This window comes from Panthera pardus, unplaced genomic scaffold (genome assembly GCF_024362965.1).
Source record: "Panthera pardus isolate Hobbes unplaced genomic scaffold, ASM2436296v1 HiC_scaffold_15, whole genome shotgun sequence".
Lineage (NCBI taxonomy): Eukaryota > Metazoa > Chordata > Mammalia > Carnivora > Felidae > Panthera > Panthera pardus.
This window is the reverse complement of record NW_026526710.1, coordinates 13173215-13194741: the sequence shown is the minus strand read 5'-3', so window position 1 is coordinate 13194741 and position 21527 is coordinate 13173215. Positions and strand designations below refer to the sequence as shown.

General features: G+C 48.3%; 1 protein-coding gene across 5 annotated transcripts in view; it reads right to left on the bottom strand.

The window, feature by feature from the left end:
* The window catches only part of UBE3B (ubiquitin protein ligase E3B), a 51876-nt gene extending 30411 nt beyond the window's left edge, over positions 1 to 21465 (bottom strand). Inside the window, exons 1-14 of one of the 5 annotated variants that reach the window (XM_019467177.2) lie at positions 21352 to 21465; positions 18117 to 18221; positions 16651 to 16832; positions 16382 to 16502; positions 14739 to 14798; positions 14215 to 14319; positions 12193 to 12289; positions 10828 to 10913; positions 9841 to 9923; positions 5736 to 5841; positions 5310 to 5430; positions 4218 to 4395; positions 2269 to 2432; positions 538 to 705 (exon numbers count right to left, since the gene is read on the bottom strand). In XM_019467177.2, the coding sequence (XP_019322722.2) occupies positions 538 to 705; positions 2269 to 2432; positions 4218 to 4395; positions 5310 to 5430; positions 5736 to 5841; positions 9841 to 9923; positions 10828 to 10913; positions 12193 to 12289; positions 14215 to 14319; positions 14739 to 14798; positions 16382 to 16502; positions 16651 to 16811 (1450 nt within the window). In that variant the 5' untranslated portion in view covers positions 16812 to 16832; positions 18117 to 18221; positions 21352 to 21465. The other 4 variants (XM_019467176.2, XM_019467178.2, XM_019467175.2 and 1 more) reach the window with 4 other exon arrangements.
* Between the last annotated feature and the right edge of the window lie 62 nt (positions 21466 to 21527).

Here is a 21527-nt window from a genome sequence, read left to right as displayed (position 1 = left end):
CTTTCTTCCTTGCTCAGCTAAGAAGGAAAATGCTGGGCAGAGACCCATGTGATGAAGATATTATGCGGCCGATAAAAATGACACTTTGGAAGAACCGCTGACCGGGATAAAATGCTTCTAAAATGATTAATGGAAAGGGCACAACTACGTATTTCAGTCTAAATATATACATACGTGTAGCACACTCAGGCACAGGTGGTTATCTTTGGAAAATGGGATTAAATATGGTCTAGGTTTTCTTTCTTTTCTTTTTTTTTTTTCTAGTTTTCTATTCAGAAAAACAGTAACTTTTGAAAGCAAATGGCACTCCGTAATGAAAACAAGAGCCAGGTCACAGGAGCAAGCCGGCCGCGCCAGGATGGAGGTTAGTGTGAGCCATTTAGCTGAGATGTATCAACCTCGAAGGGGAACAGCTCAAAAACAGCCTCCTCCAAAATATATTTTCTGAGCTAAGGAAGCCAGAAGAAAATCAGCTTTTTCTAAGAAAAGTCATCCCCCAGTGTTGGAGACGGAAGAAGACGCCTCAGGCCTCCCAACCTGTGAGTATCTGCAGCCGGATCTGGGTCAGGGTCGTCAGCGAGGTCTGGTAGAGGACGCAGATGTTGCAGACCTTCTGGACCTCCGCAGAGTCCACACGCTTACCCCCAACAGGCCTGAGAATATTCCGAACTGATGCGGACTTCTGAAACGCGCGCTTCAGGAGGTCTGGCATGGAGAGGAGAAGGAACGTGTGAGCAGACGCTCAGCCATCTGCCCAGTTTCACTCTGTAAAGAGCATTTCGATAACGTGCCTCCTTTATAGCCAGGGCCGGACAGTGGGGCCACTGCTCTGACTCAAGTTATCTCTCTGGGATAAATTAGAAAAGCATTAACCACAGGCTTTTAGGTGGAACCCAAAGACCTCTTCAGAACATCAGAAGATGTTCCAGAACAAGCCAGGCACGTTCGACTCCTACAGGGGATTCCTTTACTTTGCCACCGGACTTCAGAACCCACAAGGGTAAAAATTCGACCGTACTAGGGGATGATGGGTGAAGGCGGGTGGCCTGGTTGATTCCCAGTTCTCTGTACTTTCAGAGGGGAGCAGCATCAACCTCGAGCACTGATACTTGCTTTGGGTTGTGCTCGAAGGTTAGTTTTAAACCTTCTCCCTTACATTTACACCCTGCTGAAGCGACACTGAGCCCTGCTCCCGGGCAGCTGTGACATGGGGCTCTGCACCACACTGGCTGGCAGAAGAAAAGTCACCCGGAACCTGGACATTTGCCACAGGCAGGTGGCGCCACAGAACTCGGTGTCACTGGCATTTCCCGAACTTTTCTCAGAGTGGGCAAGAAACCTTTCCACGGACCCTATGCCTGATTCCGCAGTAGGAGCAATGCCAAGGTGGCCTGGCCAGTGACCCAGTGTCCTCTGCATAAGGACCCCCACGTGGGAGACTTTTTCTATGATTAGGAACTCAGAAAGGCTCTACCTCCCTTAAGAAATGAACCTTCTGAGGCATGTGGGTGGCTCAGTCAGTTAAGCATCTGACTCTTAGTTTGGGCTCAGGTCATCATCTCGCGGTTCATGAGATGGAGCCCCACATCGGGCTCTGTGCTGACAGCGCAGAAGCCGGCTTGGGATTCTCTCTCTCCTAAAATAAATAAATAAACTTAAAAAACTGAGGGCACCTGGGTGGCTCAGTTGGATAAGTGTCTAACTCTTAGTATTGACTCAGGTTGTGATCTCACGGTCGGTGGGATCAAGTCCCGTGTTGGGCTCTGCACTGACAGTGCAGAGACTGCTTGGGATCCCCTCTCTCCCTCTCTCACTGCCCCTCCCTCGCTGATGCTTTTTCTCTTTCTTTCAAAATAAATAAACTTAAAAAAAATTTAAAATTTAAGAAACGGGCCTTCCTTTTTCCTGCTAGGGAAGAGTAAGAAAAGATCCCCACCCCCCTTTTCATTTTAGCTACTAGAAATTCAGAGCCAAATGGAAGCCCAGAGACAACCACCATGGCCCTTGTGGCACACCCATCTGTGGACACTCTTCTCTATATACGACCTCGGTTTTGTTCACCTACTGCTACTTCCCTGGTCCTTGTTTTCTATTCCTGAAGATTTTCTATTGCTGTTTTGCTGAATGTGAACTTGGCTTAGTGGTCTTAAAACCCTTGTGGGAGAAGTCCGAGCGTCACAGAAACAGAGGGGAGAAGGCACACAGGGACAACAGGAGCGGCCCCCGAGCCAGGCAGAGCCACAGGGTCGGCCCCCCCGAGCCACTTACTCTTCACGGGAAGCACGTTCTGGGGGGATGCCGGCTGCGCGTGGGCTGGCTCCTGGTTCTCCAGAAGCTTCTTGTTCAGGATGTCACTGAAGAAGATCCGGATCAGAGGCACCCCCCACAGGAACTGCAGCTGTTTGGTGATCAGGGGCATGGACTCGTTAAGGCTACGAGAGAGCAGGAGACGGGCGCTGTCAGCTCCGCCTGACGGATGGCCGGGGAGAGCCCGCTCAGCTCCCCAGAGGGCCTTCCGCTTGGAGGGGTGGCTACAACCTGCCACTCGACATGGCGAGTAAGAGGATACGAAAAAGGGGGCCTAGATGCATAAGGCACTGGTCTCTTTGCCTCCTCTGCCACCCCACCCAGGCCTCCCGTGCCGCCAACAGCATCCCTGCTCGCCCCAGGGCCGCAGGCTCCACCTGCCATAGTCATGCCCTCTCTCTGTTCTGACCCCACCCCATTTACCATCCAGTCGACAAAAGCCATCTGCCGTCTGCTGCACTGGCCTCTTCTTCACATCCAGCCCGCAGGCCTGGCCCGCGAGTCTCCACGACCCCCAACCTCCTGAAAGTCTCCCCGCTCCACGCCGCAGCCCTAGCGTCAGACTCACACTCCTGAAATCCGCCTTCATCACCTCCCGGCTTAAGAGCCTATGAGGGCTCCCCTGGCTCCCGGCACCACAGTGGAAACAGCCACGACCCATGAGCACGAGCCAGGCCTAGAGGCAGGCCCTTCACGTACCTTATCTCCTTCAATCCTCTGAAACACCACACTCCGAGAGACTGTGAAAATCATCCCCGGGTTTCGGGCAAGGAGAGCAGGGTAAAGGGGCTTGTCCAAGTCCACTCAGAGCAGACCAGGTTGCCCACTGCTGCCCCCCCCGCCCCTCCTGCCTCCCAGAACATCCTTCCTGAGGCCACAACACACCTGCCCCATTCTCCTCAGGCTGGGCTATCACACTGGGGCCCATCACGGGCTGGCCATTTGTCTTTTCAACTGGATGGCACTCTGGTAGGAGGAAAAGGGAGGCTATCCTGGGATTTCCTCCCTTGGCCCTCACTCTTTGTTTCAAGGACATCTGCCAGGGATCCAGGCAGCTATCTGAACAGGAAAAGAGCCAGAAGCTCTAGCCACCTTCACTCCCGAGACCTGCCTCATCTCAGCCCAGGAGGCTTGTTCTGCTTTCAAATCTGTGATGCCGTTTACTTAATCTCTCTCTTTGAGCCTAGTGCTTTTAATGTTTTTGAGTCCTTTAGTTACAAAATTTTAAACTTATATTCCACCTCTTGAAAAGGATCTGAGGTGACCTCTACCCCCTTTCAGTCACGGGGCTTATTTTAATCACCTGCAAAATACGGCAGTCTAGGGAGTCAGGAAAAGTGATACTGAAAAAGAAAAAATAGGGTTGACAGATAAGGTTCACAATTTACTAAAGAATGAAATACAAAATAAATGATCTCAAAAAAAAAACCAACAACAAAAAACTATTGAGTGGTGCCTGGGTGGCTCAGTCAGTTGAGCGCCCGGCTCTTGATCTCGGCTCAGGTCACGATCTCACAGGCTGTGGGTTCAAGCCCCACATTGGGCTCTGCACTGATGGTGTCAAGTCTGCTTGGGATTCTCTCTCTCTCCTCCTCTCTCTGTGTCCCTCCCCCACGCATGTGCATGCTCTCTCTCAAAATAAATAAACTTAAAAAAAAAAAAAAAACCTGTTGATATTTACAGGTAAAAAAAAGAAACTGAAGGGACGTTCACACGGTTGTCTCTGGGTAGTAGCACAATGGGGTGGTTTTTTTTCTTTTGGTCTTATCTAGATTTTATCCAGTGATATATATTACTTTTGCAACCAGAAACAAAACAACAGAAGCCGGAAGAAAGATGGAAGGAAGAAGGGGGAGGTGGTGACAGACAGGCAGGAGACAAGAAAGGCAGTGATTTGCCCTGGGACTTACCCATAGTCCACAGATTGGGAGAACCAGCCGAGGACGGGGTGCCAGTGCGTCAGGTTGGATTTCTTCTGGGACACGTACTTCTGACAGTAGCACAGCATCTGGGTGAGCAAACTCACGAACCCATCCGTCTCTTCCTCTAACACCTTGGGGCTGAGGGAGCCCAACTGCAGAAGGTTGCCTGCAAAGAGAGAAGGCTGAGTGCAAGGAGCCCGGGCAGACCCGCTCCGTCACCTCGCAGCCCCACTCTCCGCCTGGGGCTCCCGCAGTCACGTCCACGTGCAGGAAGAAATCCCACGTGGAGAGGCACCTGGCAGCTGGCAGTGCTGGGGCTGCTCCGTGTCGCGCCTGGCTTCAAACCCTGGCCCTGCCACAGAGGAGCTGTGCGACCCTCAACCCACCTCTCGAATCCGTCTCCTCATCTAGAAGATTGGGATAATGATCCCCACTCTTGCCGTGAGGAGGACAGGCAGACTCATACGCAGACGTGTGTGAACTTTAGTTAGCATATAACACTTCGATACGACACTAAAACTCGAGAATCGAGAGTCAATGTAAGAAATGACCTTTGGAAGGACACCTGAACGTCCTAGGAAGTCACTCTTGCTCAGCGTTCACCGAAGTTACTCACCACGAACTCCCTTAAAATTTAGCCCCAAGGACCTTTTCCTCCATTAAAAAAAACCTCTTCTAAGTGATGAGAATTACGCTCTACCTATTCGCTTCTGTCCTTTCTCTACTTACAAGGAAAACGTAAAATAGATGATGAGGCTCTGCTCCGATCTAAACACCACCCAGCTGTGCCCTCCCTTCTCTTTTGAGATGAGAATTACCCAGGTGACTCATCCCATTTTCATTCTTCTCTTGGATGCCAGGAAGCTGAGGGCCAAAATTTAACATTTTTCACTCAGCCAGGTTGCCAGGTTGCTATATTTTCCATCAGTTTTCAATTCTACGTGTCTATTTTATGTATCCAATTACATGTCTTTTATCATTAGGTACTTCCAAGCGTTACTAAAAACAACTCATGATCCCCAGAACAGCAAAAAGCAAACACGCTTGGGCTTCTCCTGATGCCCAGCCACAGATACTCACCCATTAGACAAAGCGTATGGCATCCTTCTAAGCTTTCACATACGTCACGGCATCGATCTTCGTTTCTTAAAAATGTGATGAATTTACGAAGCATGTCATGAGATTCTAAAACGGTGAGGCGCTGCGAACAATTGCAGACTGTTAGAGCGGGAGCCGACAGGAAGAATTTCCCACTGGAGCATGAACTTGGTCGCTTGCACATCAACACCTAGATGCCAAACATGCTCTCAACGGCCAGGAAGCAAATGAACCAAGATGAGGACCTGGCTCTCTCGGCCGCTAACACGAGTGCGTCTACAGCAGCTCCTGCCTTAGTAGAAGTGTCAGGAGAAGAGGTGGAAATGAAGGGAGAAAACATTTTACTCTCTAATTTCTAAGAAGAATGGCAAAAATGGACTGGGGGTGGGGAACCGGAGAGCCACTTACCTCAGGGGTCACTGTGCTGAGGTGAGTCACGAGAGCAGGCACAGACATGATGTGGATGAGGAATGGCCGAAGCAGACTGTCTGAAAATTGTGCAGCAATCACAGGGCTAGACACAGACAGATCGCCTTATTCACATGGGTTTGCATGTTGCCCCGGAACCAAAGAACCACTCTGCCAACGCCCCCAACTCCCTTGAAATTACGCCTCACAGGACGTCTAGGAAAACTAAAGGCTGAAAATGGGAACATCCAGTCTCAAAAGACCACACATACGTACTAGATGCTCGGTTTCCCTTGGTGCCCTGTTACGTACACCTCGGCATGAGGTCATCAAAAACCTTCCTTAGGGGTGCCTGGGGGGCTCAGTCAGTTAAGCATCTGACTCTCGGTTTCAGCTCAGGTCATGACCTCATGGTTCGTGAATTCGAGCCCTGTGTCGGACTCCATGCCGACAGCACACAGCCTGCTTGGGATTCTCTCTCCCCCTCCTTTCCTCTGTCCCTCCCCCACTCTTTCTCTCTCAAAATAAATAAACTCTAAAAAACAAAACAAAACACTTCCTTTAGCCTCGCAGTTGTTGCACCTGAGCCCCCTTGGGGGACAAATTCTGCAGATGTCCTGCTAGGTCTCAGGATGTGGCCTTATGTGTGGCCTCAGTGTTTGGCACGGCAGGGGAGGATGGTAAAGGAGACGTTCGCTGCACAGTCCCCACCAGTACAGAGCTCACGCTGCAACCAGGGAGCTGGACAGGCACAAGGGAAAAAACAGAAACCGAGTCTGGGCAAAACGGGGGCCTGGGGAATGAATGGAACAAGGAGAGTTTGAGAAGGTGCCACGTGCCACGGATTCAATATATGTTGCTCTTGGAATACAAAATTGTGGCCAATATGTGAGACAAGAATAAAGAACGAGGAGTAAAGAGTATGGGCTCTGAGGTCAGGATAGCCTGGGTTCAACTCCTGGCCCTGTCACTCCCTGCTGTGTGACCGGGGCCCTGCTCATGCCTTAACCTCTCTGGGCCTTAACTTCCTCATTTATAAAACTAAGATTAGAGAATGTGGTGAGGAGTCAGTTAATGTGGGTATAAATCTTAAAACAATCGTGTGGCCCATGAATGTTGGCTATTTGCATCATAGGATTTAGTGATCACGTCTGAACATAACGTTTATGATTTTACAGACTTTCAATAGTATATCCTACTGTGACAAAACCCCTAGGTATTTTGTTTTAAAAGGTCCTGGCCATGTTCAATTACATTCAAATACTCAGAGGGGAAAAAGGACACTACTTAAGGAAAAGGCTTCAGAGCCGCCTGGCCTTCAGAGTGAGCCAATGGACTCTAACGACTCTAACGTACAGAGTGAAAAAATCTAAATGATGGAGGCTACCACATTCTTAAAGGAGAAGGAACATGACGGAATGGCTGGATGTGACCCTCTCGGTGAATCACTCTTGAATTACAACACTCTGGGCGGGGGAGGGACGTTGGAACGGAAGGGAAGACTTCTGTTCTCAGGAGACGGAGGAGGGCGGCAGAGCGGCCCTGTGCCCTGGAGCTCAGGCACCTGCGTGTCAACGCTTCCCTGCCTCTGACGAGAGGGGAGGGTGGGCGAGGCTGGAACGAACTGCTCCAGAAAGTGACTCAGAGAGAGCAGATGCGGGACACCTGCCGCTGGAAAACCTGTTTGCACCTATGTCTTAGGACTCATTAAATACGACTCCTCTCAGAGTCTGAAAGGAAGGTGTGTTTGTTTACTAGACGATCTGGTCTACTTCTGTAACTAATTACAGCATCACTGGCAGACCCCTGCTCCTCTCTCGTAAGGATCTCGCTTCTAGAAATGGGCTGCCCAACGCAGTAGCCAGTAGCCACGTGTGGCTCCCGACCACTTAAAATGTGGTTAGTTCAGATGCAGGTAGGCTTTAAGGGTAAAATACACAATAGGCTTTGAAGACTCAGTATGAAAAGAAATAAATTATTAATTTTTTTAAATGTTTATTATTTCTTTTTGAGAGACAGAGTGCAAGCGGGGGAGGGGCAGAGAGAGAGAGGGAGACCCAGAATCTGAAGCAGCTCCAGGCTCCGAGCTGTTAGCACAGAGCCCGATGCGGGGCTCAAACCCACCAACGGTGAGTTCGTGACCTGAGCCGAAGTCAGACACTTAACTGACTGAGCCACCCAGGCGCCCCAAGTTAATTTTAACTAAAATAAAGAATTTAAAAGACTGACTACATGTAGAAATGATTATATTTTGGATATATCGATTTAAATAATTTCCCCTTATTTCTGGTCTTTTAAAATGTGGTTCTCATTACAGAGAAGGCTGCTCTAGACCAGCCTTGTCCAACAGAACTTTCCGTGATGGTGGAAATGTTTCTTCTTTGTGTGGTCCAATAAGGCTGTCACTGCTCAGTCACACGTGGTCCCGAAGCACCTGAAACGTGGCTAATGCAACTGAGGAACTGAATTCTTTTTTTGTTTTTAATTTTAATTTTAGTTTCAGTTTTAAAGAGAGGGAGAGAGAGAGAGAATGCGAGCAGGGGGCAGGGGCAGAGGGAGGGAGAGAGAGAACCTTAAGCAGGCTCCACACCTAGCATGGAGCCAGATGCAGAGCTCGATCCCATGACTCTGGGATCATGACCTGAGCAGAAATCAAGAGTCAGATGCTCAACCAACTGAGCCACCCAGACGCTGCAAGGAACTGAATTCTTAATTTTAATATATGTCTATTTAAACCCCAGGTGGCTAATGGTTAGTGGAAAGCACAGTCTAGACCAGGAGCGGCAAAAATGGCTCACAGGCCAAATTCTGCCCCTTGCCTATTTTTGCAAATACAGTTTTCTTCAAACATAGCCATTCTCCTCTGTGTACGCATCATCTATAGGTGCTTTGTGCCACACCAGCAGGGTGGTTGTGACCGACACTGCATGGACCACAGAACCGAAAATACGTATTAGCTGGCCCCTTGCAGAAAAAGTTTACCAACCAATCTCTAGACCATCGTTTGCTAACTGGTATTCCACAGGAAAGGAGTCCATGGGACACCAATAGACACATTCCACCAGTGAAAACTTAGGTGGGGGTATTCCACGTTCAGGTATGTTTGGGCTGGCACTGGATTAAACAGGCCCAAAGGTTCTTAGACCTCAGGACTTGTCAAGAGCTCTCTGCGGTAAATTGCCCTGTGGATTAGCAAAGGGGGGCAGAGCAGGGAGCTTTACGTCACTGGTTTGACCGTAACACTCCCCCTGCCCAAAGTTATTATTATCTTGGGGATTAAGACGATCAAGTTATCATATTAACATCTCCCCCAAGTCTGTGCTCCTCTCAACAGCTTAAGAATGTTCTGGACCCAGTCACAGACACAGCTTTGTGCACTTTAATTCTCAGAATTGCAGGCATAATTTCTATATGGAAGTACTTAGCTTATGTATTTTGTATCTCCTATCTAAGTGAAGGCAAACAGTACAACCTCTCTGAGCCTCCAGATTCTAACATTTTATTGTATTTTATTTATTTATTTAAGTTTATTTATTTTTGAGAGAGACAAAGACAGTGTGAGTGGGGGAGGGGCAGAGAGAGAGAGAGAGAGAGAGACAGACAGACAGACACTGAGAGAATCCCAAGCAGGCTTTGCACCATCAGCACAGAGCCCAATGTGGGGTTTGAATTCACTAACCTGTGAGATCACGACCTGAGCTGGAACCATTAGTTGGATGCTTAACTGACTGGGCCACCCAGGCGGCCCAGATTTTAACATTTTAAACCTGGGCTCACAACACTACTCCCTTTACCCTCTACTCTGCCTTTCGCCGGGCCTCTTCCAGCTCAAGGGGTTCTCTTTATCTTATCAATTAAAAAGCTCAAAAGGAAAAATGCTTGGGTCTTGGGTCCTTGGCACAATGAAAGCAATTCGCTTTGAAAAGCTTCCTTCAAATCGCGATGCAAAAAATTCAGGGGCACAGACAGAAGAGCTGCCACAGATGCACCCTGTCAGTGAACAGAACAGGCAAGCCCCCACACGTAACGTGAGGAACAGGAGGAAGGGAAAGCGAGAGGAGGAAGTTTCCGGAAGCATGCCAGCTCCTCAGCTGGAGTTACTTACCGCAGTGCGAGAGAAAAGGTCGCAGTTAAAGTGCTTTTGGACAGACAAGGCCGGGGTCTTGCCAGGCCACGGGTTAACAGCATCTGAAAAAGAACATTTTAACTGGTCAGGGGCCGATGCCAACCTACAGTCACTTGTACGTAAAAAAGTAGCACAGAAGTAAAATGAGTGCTTCAGATAAAAAGAAAAACAAAAAAACCTATATTTAGAATGTTTTCCAAAAATGAAGGGAGAGCAAAGTAAAGGGTATCTCCTTCATTATACCACTGTCTCTCTAAATATTGTGTTTAAATTTTTAAAATAAGAAACAGCCAAAAAAGTTTACAGCCAATAAAAAGACTACCACACTTAAAATTTCATACGTATGCTACTCCTACATTCTGGCATCCAGTAGAAGATTCCTCACAGAGACGTGCTGCTGACGGCACCACCTTCGGCCATCACACCGCCTCCCAGGGTTCATGTGAGAAGAGGAAACCCGATCAGGAAGGAGCCCATCTCAGCGCCGGGCAGAAGGAAGGGTTCCATCAATGCTACTTCTAAACCCGAGAATCCCAAACCGCTTTTAAACAGCGATTCGAGTTCCGGCATTTATTCCCCCGGGTGTGTGAGCCGGCACAACAGGGGTGGTGTGGACAGAAGGGTGTTTGAGGACACAGCAAGAAAGCTAACTCCAGACTTCACCCAAGAAGGAACCCGAGGGAATCAAATCCTGAGGCCTCCCCTCTCGACTTTAAGTGTCAGGCGGCTGGGTCATTTCTGCAGCCAAAGATGTAGCACAACGAAGGGACCCCAGTGCCACTGTCCTCCCTCGACACAGACCACAAGCGACTCAAGGTGGGGGAAGGGACAGGACGCTGAGCATTAAACTCCTCCTGCAAAAAAGCTTCTGTGAAGAGGGCACCAGGTAATGCCAAAATCAGCTGTGAAAATTCAAGTTCAGGTACTGAAGAGAGAGGTCACGTGTTCGGGGACGCACTCACAAACCTGCAGCACAGGATAGAATCCATGCTGGTTGAGATGTCCCATTATATTTGCACAGATGTGGTTCATGGCTGGTCGAAGACTCTCCCCTGAATGAAGAAAGACGTGTGAGAGAAAAGGCACTGGCCTGACCGTGAACTATTTATAGCACACCCCAGGCCCGAGGCCATCATTTCGGTGGCTTGTCTTCCTACTCCCCTTCAGCCTGGTATCAGGCACAGGGAGAGGATGAACTCCAGAATCCACTCTCCTGGAAGGTCCAGCTCAAGTGTCACCTCTCAGGTGATGGGTCCTATGATCTCCCTCAGCCAGAAGTAACGTCCCCAGCCTCTGAGCACCTGTCGCACCTTTCCTAATTCCCTGAGGGCCCAGCATCGTTTGCTCTCTGTGGCCACCGCCTCTCCCCGCTGGGAGACAGACACCCTGGAACTCAAGGCCAGAACTCCCCAAGATTTAAATGCCCCCCCCTCACAGCCCACGCCTTAAAATAACCCCTCTTTTCTGGCCAGGAGCCTTTGCACATAGTTGCCTCTGTTCTCAAAGTCCTTCCCCTTGGCTCTGCGAACCCCAACTCTCCCTTCAGCTGTTCACTCAGACATCACTTCGGCGGGAGAGCCTGAGTCCCAGACACAGGGAGGCAGGGCCTCCCGGATCCGCTCAACGTTCTTGTTTCTCCGTAGTCTTCGTTCCGAGCGCTACGTTTCACACGGTCGTCATGACATGCGTGTGTTCACATGTAAGTCCTTCCTATATTCGCATATAGTCACATGTATGGGACTTCCCTTTAGCGTCTATCTCCCTCACCAGACTCTCCAGTTCTGTGAAGGGCGGGCGGGCACACGGCAGTCTTTGGCACCTGAAGCCCGAAGGCAGCGGCCTTCTCTGTATCTCCAGTGCCCGCACAGAATGTGGCACGGAGAAGGCCATTTGCAGAGCGGATGGACAAAGTGAACGGACAAAACACGGAAGGCTCAGTACGGCATCTGAGGGAGGAGGCAACTTCATGATGCAAATCTTATGGACAAAATAGAATTATTTGCTGCCCAATGATTGTGACACGAATGACAAGGCTTGAGTGAATATCACCACTTGGAGGCTGAGGTGCTACGGGAGTTTTAAAAAATGAGCTCAGGGGGACCGTGCCTTTAAACGTACATTCAAAGGAGAGATTAGAACACACAGTCCTGAATGTATTCTGGATATTACAATGCTATCTGATGGAAACGTCAAGGGCATCTTCATTGGTATGCTTTCAGGGCCCCCCCTGAGGCTTATGGCAGTGAAAATGCTTCTTCGAAAGGAGAAAAGGTCCCCAAGGTCTCTATGCAAATGCTGCTTGGGAAAGATTTTGAAGCCAGTCCCACACACCTTTTCCGCGGAGGATTTTCCATGTTGAAGTGTCTGTGAAGGTGACAAGCATCGTGAGGTACAGCGTGATGAGTCTGGAGTCCTGTAAGATTTCAGGCTGGAAACAACAAAGAGACTGAGATGAAGTCATACGTCCGACGGCGGAGCAGCCACTCACAACTTGCCTGGATGCACTCTGCCACCAATCGGCAAGTCGGGACCGTCCGAGTTTATTCTTTTACTCTTGGGGAATGACCACTTTGGGAGTTCAGGGACAGGGATTCTGGCACACGAATCCTCAAGCACGGAATCTGAAACACTCTCGGGAATGGAGAATGAGAATTCTTGGGAAGCAAGCTGACTGGAGCTGGCCTGCTGTTACATGGATGGATGGATGTACGGACATACGTTCACTGGAGCAGCAGAGTAGAAATGCAATTGAACGTGACGGGGACTCTGGGCTCAGACTCCCTGCTTGACCACTGGCTAGATGTGTGAGTTAGGGCAAGCTGCTTACCCTCTCTGTCCCCCAGTTCCTCAGCTGTTGACTATGGGTGGTAACATTGCTTTCTTCATAGGGTTGTTGTTAAAAATGAACGGATTAATGTAGACAAAGCACTAAGAACAGGGCCTGACACACAGGTAACTCTATGTAATACTGATTATCATAATCATAATTCATGCTTGCTGCCAGGTCAAGGCCAGGAGAGTCAATCACAAGTGCCCTGAGATGGCTAGAGATATGGGGGCTCTGGGGACATCTGCTCCATCGCTCAGCTCCCACGTGAGTCAAGCCTCTGCCCCTGAAACCTCTCTCCCAATGTGCGAGGTGAAAATGTCCACTGTTTGCAACCACTCACACCCCTGCCCACCTTCTCATAACACAAGGGTGGGCACAGGACCAGAAGGGCCAGTGGCAGTACCTTCCCCCCTCTTGCCACTGTGACCAGTTTGAGGTTGAGACCAGGACAACACTGGGCCTTTACTGTCCTCTCTGATTCCTAAACTAGTGGGAGAGGCCTCCCTTTTCTCTTTGGTCAAGATAAGAGTGAGGATGTGAGGCCAGAACTACTGTGATTACAACAGGAGAGAACAAAGCGATTCCAAAAGGGAGGAGAGACGAGAGAAAGGGATGAGGGAGAATCCTAGAAGCTCCTGGCTCTGGTCATCCCTGGCTGCCACATTATAGAGAATGTTCTATAAAAAATATTCTCGGGGCACCTGGATGGCTTGGTCGGTTGAGCATCCAACTTCGGCTGAGGTCACAATCTCATGGTTCAGTTTGTGAGTTCAAGCCCCATGCCGGTGTCTCTGCTGTCAGCACAGAACACATCTTAGATCCTCTGTCCCCCCAAAATAAATAAACATTTAAAAAAAATATTCTCCTTCTTGCTTAGCTTGTATGTATTAGGAGCTGCACATGTTGGATTTCTGCACTTGTTTAGTTAAAAAAATTTTTTTTAATGTTTATTTATTTTTGAGAGAGAGAGAGAGAGAGAGAGAGGCAGGCAGGGGAAGTAGGGGAAGTAGCAGAGAGAGAGAGGGAGACATAGAATCCGAAGCAGGCTCTAGGCTCTGAGCTGTCAGCACAGAGCCTGATGCGGGGCATGAAGTTATGAACCGCAAGATCATGACCTGAGCTGAAGTCAGACGCTTAACTGACGGAGCCACCCAGGTGCCCTGGGTTTCTGCACTTGTACCAAGAAGCCTGACTAGCATAATGTAAACGATAAATTATCCATTATTTCAAAAGAATAAAAAGAAAGGCAACAGATTTCTGGGTGTCAAGACTGTGGTGAGCATAAGCCAATGTTCAGAATGTTATACGTGAAAAGAAGGACTCCTACTGATAACGGTATCTAGCTTGCTCTCTCCTAGAACAGGGGTGCTAATAATTCTGTACTAGACTCTGATAAACTTCCAAAGAAATAACCTATGATGGATTCTTGAGGACTCTCAAGATATACTCTAAAGGCCTCCAATGAGAGGGAATATATTTACAATGAAAAGGATACATTTACAGGTGTCTTGTTCTGTTTTTACCTTGAGCTGCTCAAGAAACTCACAGCAACACCAAAGAATGTGTTTGATCTGTTTAATCCACAGGAGGGTGAGATCCTTGGAAAGAGCCAAGGACACATACCACACCTACAAGCAGGAGAAAGAGAAATGTAATGGGCAGAAACAGGGACCAAATTACGTATGTTCTAGCTACTGGGACAGGACAAGTTCACTAGGTCCAGCGCTGGGGAAGGCAGTGGGAATGAACAGGTGAATAAACAGGGAGTAGGACTTATCTGAACACTAAACCCATAGATAAAATAGCCTAGTGAGGGAATTTACCATCCTAAGAGGTCAGAGGAGAACGCAGTCCTTGGATAATGAAAAGACTAAGAAAACCAGCTGCACTGCGGTAATGTTTTCAAGACATTACTTATTAGGCAGGTGTGTGTTCCACGTATGCAAAGTCCGACCTAACAAAATCATAACACTTAGCAGGAACTTTCAGAACCAAAGAGATCGGCCTGAGAGCTTGTGGGAGACTTCCCAGCCCCCGTCTTGCTTACCTTGGGTTCGTTCTCAGCATCCATGCTGCTCAGGATGCAGCGACACAACTTCTCAAATCTCTGCGAAGAGGAAGGATGGGGGTTACACGTTTCTGCAAGCCACATTGAAATGGGAAAGCAGCAAGCGTTCCGTGGGTACCTGGCACGTGCGGGACTCACATGATGCCAGATGACTCACGGACGTGATCATATTGAATTCCCCCTTATAGATGTGGAAACTGGGGATCAGAAAGGCTAACGTAAGGTTCTCAAATTGGTGGCCCACAGGCTGGAGGAGCCCTACACGTGGTTTCAGCCAGGGGTGCCTTTGGCAAAAACACAATCAACCCGGCAATCTGGGCCTGTGCTCCTGTGGGCTAGCAGCTGTTCCCTGGGTCGCGCTCTCCCGGTGGCCACTCTGTAAGCACCACAGACACGGACTTTTTCCCCACAACCTGTCACACCATCATTTTTAACTTGAAATGCAAAAGGAAGGAAAGTGGAAACTGGAAACCACTTTACGCTGTCTATACCGGCCCTGGATCCACCCTTAAAAGTGCTATGGCCCCGGGCAGCCACCTCAGCATTCTATAGTTTCCTCCATCAACAGGGGTCACCTCACGGCACCTGCCTGTCCTCATCTTCCTGCCTGTGTAGTCCTGCCTCTCTCTGGGCTACATGTTCCGCAGGGTTAGAGACCCCGCCCATCTCATTTCCTTCTGGGGCCCCACTGCCTAGAAGAAGGTCTGGCACAATGGGATGCTTAGCAGTAATGAACGTCTAACCCCTGGGAGCACAGAGGCCCTCCTCGATGGGACCGTCAGTACCATTACAGACAACTCGCTACTTCCTGGAATCGTTTGTAGGCTGATCATTCTAATCCCCAAAGTGCGACCAGCACGCTTCATTTGGTTTACAGGATTTAAAAGAAATTTCAAATTAGCTACCAACTTTTACAAATGAGAAAAACGAGTACAAGGATCACCAGCATCTCTCTTCAAAATTCACAGCAGTCCACCACTGGCTGGAGCCCAGGACTGGCCGCCCCCCTTCAGTGGCCATGCCGCACACCCCATCAACTCCCTCTGATGTCATCATTCCCCATCACCACCACCTCCTGCCAGTTACTGATTATTATTTCTTTTTTGTTAATGTTTATTTATTTTTGAGAGAGAGCGAGCGAGCGAGCATGAGCAGGGGAGGGGCAGAGAGAGAGGGAAACATGGAACCCGAAGCAGGCTCCAGGCTCTGAGCTGTCAGCACAGCGCCCGATGCGGGGCTCAAACCCACGAACTGTGTGACCATGACCTGAGCCAAAGTCGGATGTTCAACCAACTGAGCCACCCTGGTGCTCCTACTTATTATAATTTGTTGTTTTCTCCTGTAAATGGCTTCTTCCACTCAGTTGCCCAACCTGCCTCACTCCTGTATACATCTGAGTCGGAGTGCTTGTCATGGTCAATGTAAAAGAATTGTGATGATTCTCAGAAGCACTGAGTGTAATGCCCGCAAAACACATCCCAAGAAAACAAAAAGGGCAGGATGTAGTGGTAACAGAATCTATCTTGTAGCGTCGCTATAAGGATTAAATGAATTATATTTGCAAAATACTTTCAAAAGACCTGGCAGATGGGTAAGCACAGTGTTCACTATTATTATTTTACCTCATTATCCTCTTTAATTCTGAACAAGAAGAGCAGTTTCCTGGCAATCTTAAAAATACAAAGTGCGCTTCTTTTACTGGACTCCACGTCATCTGCTTTAAAAAACTCATCGATCTCTCTCCTAGGAGGGGAAGGAGGCGGAAAGACATTTTAAATTAGGAGCTCATAGCAGCTGGAAGGCTTTTCAAGAACTGTAGGAGAAAACACCATTTTTTCTTGCTATTAACTGGGGACAGGGGACAACGTGCTGAGGATTTCCCAGCACCCACCGGATCTCTCTCTGCAGTCGCCTGCGACACAGGAAACTGCGAACATGGGCCTGGATCTCGACGGCCGCCCGCTCCCGCTCCTTCTGCACCAGCCTTTCCTCCCGAGCCTGACGGGCTCTATCGATGAACCACGCTCTCGAGGTCTGAGAAACGGTGAACATGTTTGCAAGTTTGCACGAACCCTGCAAGGAAAACGGCAAGTGGCTGACGTAGATCATTGAGGAAGAACACACACAGGAAGGGGCTCGCGAGCCAAGGGCGGGCGGGCACGCATTCGGGCAGCAGCAGAGCTACTCAGGACCCTTCGGTTCCCTCCACAGCGGCTAATAGCTCTCCTGGCACAAGTCCCAACTTCCTATCGGCTCTTTTCATGCACCTCATCTAGACCAGCGGTGCTTTTTCCTGCATTAAATAATCACATCTTCTTAAGAGCACAGCATCTGCCATAGGGTGTGGGCTCTGTAATTGTTTAATAGATGAACAAAGCATGAACCAGTTCCATCCATAAAGCTCTAATTCAAACCAGGCATCCTCTAGGTCAAAGGTTCCTAGGTATTTGAATTTTCTGGAGCAGTCTAAAGCTGAGCAGTCAAATTTATTTTGCAAAGTACAGGCTTGAAGGGAAAAAAAAATCGAACATAATTATTTACCGTCACCATTATTTCATTTCTCTGTTCACCCGACAAATATTTACTGGTATCTACTTTGTGCCCAGCACAAAATAAGCCCTTATTTTTTATTTTATTTTTTTTGGAAAAAGAGCCATTTTAACGCTAAAAAAGCCAAACGTGTGAGTCCAAAATGCAAGACAATCTGTTAGATTGAATACATTCGGTTTTATGTATAACTTACTCGGCTGTCCTTACTGTTCCCATTCTGCCAAGGGCTGATAAGGACGTCGGAGCAGAATCTGTCCATCCACTGACCGGCATGTTTTGGACAGAGGGTCTAAACTGTCCATTACATTTTTATCTAAATCACCAATCACTATCTTTTCCCAAAGATGTGGCTTTGGCTATGCCTAGAGCACACAACATGGGTCCGTGGAGCCTCCCACGCTGAAATTTCTTTGGATGCTTGAAAACTTTGTCATTCTATCCCAACTATATAAGCAGTCCAGCCGACAAAATTATTCAAAGGGATTACTCAGAAATCCAGACTTCTGGAAAACAATCCCTTTACCACGTTACCTCCCTCAGAGCAGTGCCCACATGAAAAGATCATCAGGAATAAAAAGCTCATTCAAGGCTCTTTCCATGTCAACATACCGAGAGGCCTCTGTGGTCCCTTTTCAACACGGATTCGCATCTGTTAAACAACATGTGGGTCTCTCATCGGTAATTGTCAAAACAAATGAACAGAGCCCACCTGGTCACAGGAAGGCAGGAAAGAAGGCAGGGGAGAAAAAGGTAGCAGTCTTCTGAATCACTTGTTCTCTCTGCCCAGCAGCAGTCTGAATAGCTCACCTGAGGACCTGCCTGTGACACAGAAACGCCAGGTAATCATTAGTGATGTTGCACAGGACTCACTATGCCGAGGGCAGCTTCTCGCTTCAGAGGAGCTTGTCCTTCCTGGCAGAAGCACATGGAAAAATCCAGATTCGGGGTTAAGTTTTACAGGCAGGGTATCATATATCTTCCGCACTGAATAAAAGTAATAAAAAGTGCCTCTGGTTTAAAACACGAGTATTCTCATTTTTACTTAACGTCTGATTTAATTTTTTTAAACGTTTATTCATCTTTGAGAGACAGAGCATGAGCAGGGGAGGGACAGAGAGAGAGGGAGACACAGAATCCGAAGCAGGCTCCAGGTTCTGAGCTGTCAGCACAGGGCCTGACGTGGGGCTCGAACCCACGAACCGTGAGATCATGACCTGAGCTGAAGTGGGATGCTCAACCGACTGAGCCACCCAGGCATCCCTTCATGTCTGGTTTAAATGTTATAGTGTACCTCCCCAGTCCTCCAGCTGAAAGGGAATAGATTGAAAATAACCCCCAAAGAAGCTAATTGAAGCCGCACACACCTTATGGCACTAAGCACGAACAGAGGGGAATGGCATGTTAAGAAGCCATTGAAAGTTATGTGTGGCATTTTTTTAATGAAAATGAAAAACATTTATGCCTAAGAAATGAAAAACAACATGTAGACAGTGGTTGCTTGGAGGTGGAGGAATGATGGGAAGTTCTGCTTCCTGAACTAGTCCGTTTTCCAAATTCTCTGCAGAAAGCATGCAGTGAGGCAGCACAGCACTGTGAGAGGCACACAGCCTTTCGAGTCACAGCTGGAGCCCGTCTCTAGCTCTGCCATGCAGCCCCCGCAGGGAGAGGTCTCACAGCCTTTCTGCCTTAATGAGACAATTTATGTCAAATACCTATCAAGGTGGCTGACAGATTACACAGTAAGTCTAATTGACGTATTCTTTGTCCAGACGTGAGAATTTTTTTCTTAACTCTGCGGTACGGGCTCTCATCTGTCTAGTCACTAAGGGCCCTTACGTTCCTCCCCCATTAAATTTTGTCCTATCCCTGGGTGCACTAAGATTCACCAGTCCTGTCACTTGGGCTATGGCCCTGTTTAGATTGGTTAACAGCTTCAAGCTCCAGAGAGCTGCAGAAGACAGGGCCCAAGCCCTGAGCACAATGGTATGATTCTTCCTTAACAGGCAGAGAGTCCCTCATTGGGGGGGGGGGGGGGGAGGATGGGGGGGGAAGGGGTGATGAAAAGAAGGAGCCTCTTCTCAATGGAAAAACAGGAGATTGCATATGCAAACTGACAAAGTACCTGAAAGGCTATCTCAAAACTTTCACTTCTCCCAAACAGCCTCGTAGGATAAGATCTCTTCCTTGAGATTAGCATCCCCTCGGCAATGCTATATGCTGGTTTTGTTTACACCGTATAATAGTCTGTACTTGCAGTTTTTCTAATTCCTTCTTATTCTCTTCTATCTAAAATCTACCAGTTTATTAATCAAAACACATTACGAAGTCTTTTAAGTGTGTATTCGAAGTAACTGTAATGAAAGATTACACAAACTTGACTTAATCAAAGAAAGAAAAGGCTGTGTATAGTAGAAAAAACCTTGGATCATCTCGAGTACCCTTGGTTCTTTTTAGTTTTCAGTCTACCTCATTTGGCCAAATTATTTATCCTCTCTAGGCCTCAGATTCCTTATCTGTAAATTGAGGATCATAGTGCCTGCCTCCTAGGGGTGCTACAAGAATTAACTGAAATATTTACACTTCTTGTATCCCAATTTAGTCGTCAGGATGCTGTGATTAGGATTAAGTGGGAAAATACTAACAAGGAGTATCTGAAAGCAGATAGCATGTAACTGGGCTTTACTGTAGCATCCAGACTTAAAACCAAAAAACCCCCCCAAAACAAACTTACAATCCAGTTAGGGGAAACAATGATATAGGTGGAAAAATTAGAAACCCAAGAGGTTGGGTTAACCAAGATTACTTAAAAAGCAAAAAGGAAAGTAAGTTGATTAAAGTACCCACTATGTGTCATGTCCCTTCTACATAACAGCAACCCTGTGAGATCACTTAGTATCTCCCATAGTCCATGTTAGACTGCCAGTGATGGGCAGAGCCAAGATTTTAATACTAAGAGACAGGACTCAGACTCTATGTCTATCTTCCCACGATATCTGCTCAACATCAGTCTTCCCTGGATGAGGTCAATTTCATGGAGAATTATGAAAGAGGCCAGAGAGTATCATCCAAAGGTGAAAGGCCAGAAATATCAACTGCTGTCTGAGCCCGACAGGATTTTCCCCCTATGGTGCGAACAGCTGGACAGGCAGGTGTGGTGACCATCACCATTTAAGGGCGGATCATGAATCAGGCAGTGTACAGATATTTACCCAGTCTGTCTTTTCAACAGCTCTATAAGGTCTCAAATGGTCCAATTTTGAAAGAACAGGCAATTGCACTTAGGCTATTAATAAGAACAGCTATCATTTATTGAAGGCTATTGCCTATCTAGGTATGTGTTATCATCAATCCCACCTTCACACAGAGCAAATGAAACGTAGAGGGAACGTGACTTGTGAGAGGTCACTAGACTCCTGAATCTGAAGCCACGTCCAACTCCAAAGCAATTATTTAAAGTGAAACCGACAAGACCTGGAGACTGCCCCACTCATGGAACAGCAAAAACAAACAGCTGCACGTGCAAGGCTGTCCACAGGGCTGTTAGAGTCAAATTACGACCAAGTTTTTCTTTATTGAAATCATTAACACCAGCTGCCTCTACGGAGAGGGCTGAATGCCAGGTACCAAAACTTGTATTACACAGCTCCCTCTGTGAAACGAGCTAATGACTCCGTTTTACAGAGGAAGAAACCGAGGCTCGGAGAGGTGAGGGAACTCACCCAAGGTCACACAGCGAGTATAGGATTTGAACTCCGGTTTGGGGGAGGGACTCCTGAGGCCCAGCATCTTTCCTCGGCATCAACAACAATAACAAACCTTTTTCACCCAGCATTAGCCTGTCTATAAAGGCCTATCGCCCCAGAGCTGAAAAGGGATGGAAACGGCTACGGAGAAACCCCCCGAGCACGAAAGTCAGCCCCCGGCACCCGCCCTCCGACTTGGGGAGGCAGGGACCCGGCCAAAGAGCCACCTCCTTCAAAGTCCCCCCACCACTCGGAAAACACACAACCCTGTTCCCACTCGCTACCCGTAGGCCGTAGACCTTTATCCGCTCGAGGCCCCCGCGCTCCGGGTCGGGGCCGAAGCTACCGCCGCCTCAGCTCAGTGCCCTCGAGCTCTGCCGGACCCGGGGCAGCGTCCGAGGCCCGACCGCCATCTTGCCCCGGGGTGTCCTAGCTCAGAGCTCCGCTGGGATGCAACGATCCAGCTCCAGGAAAC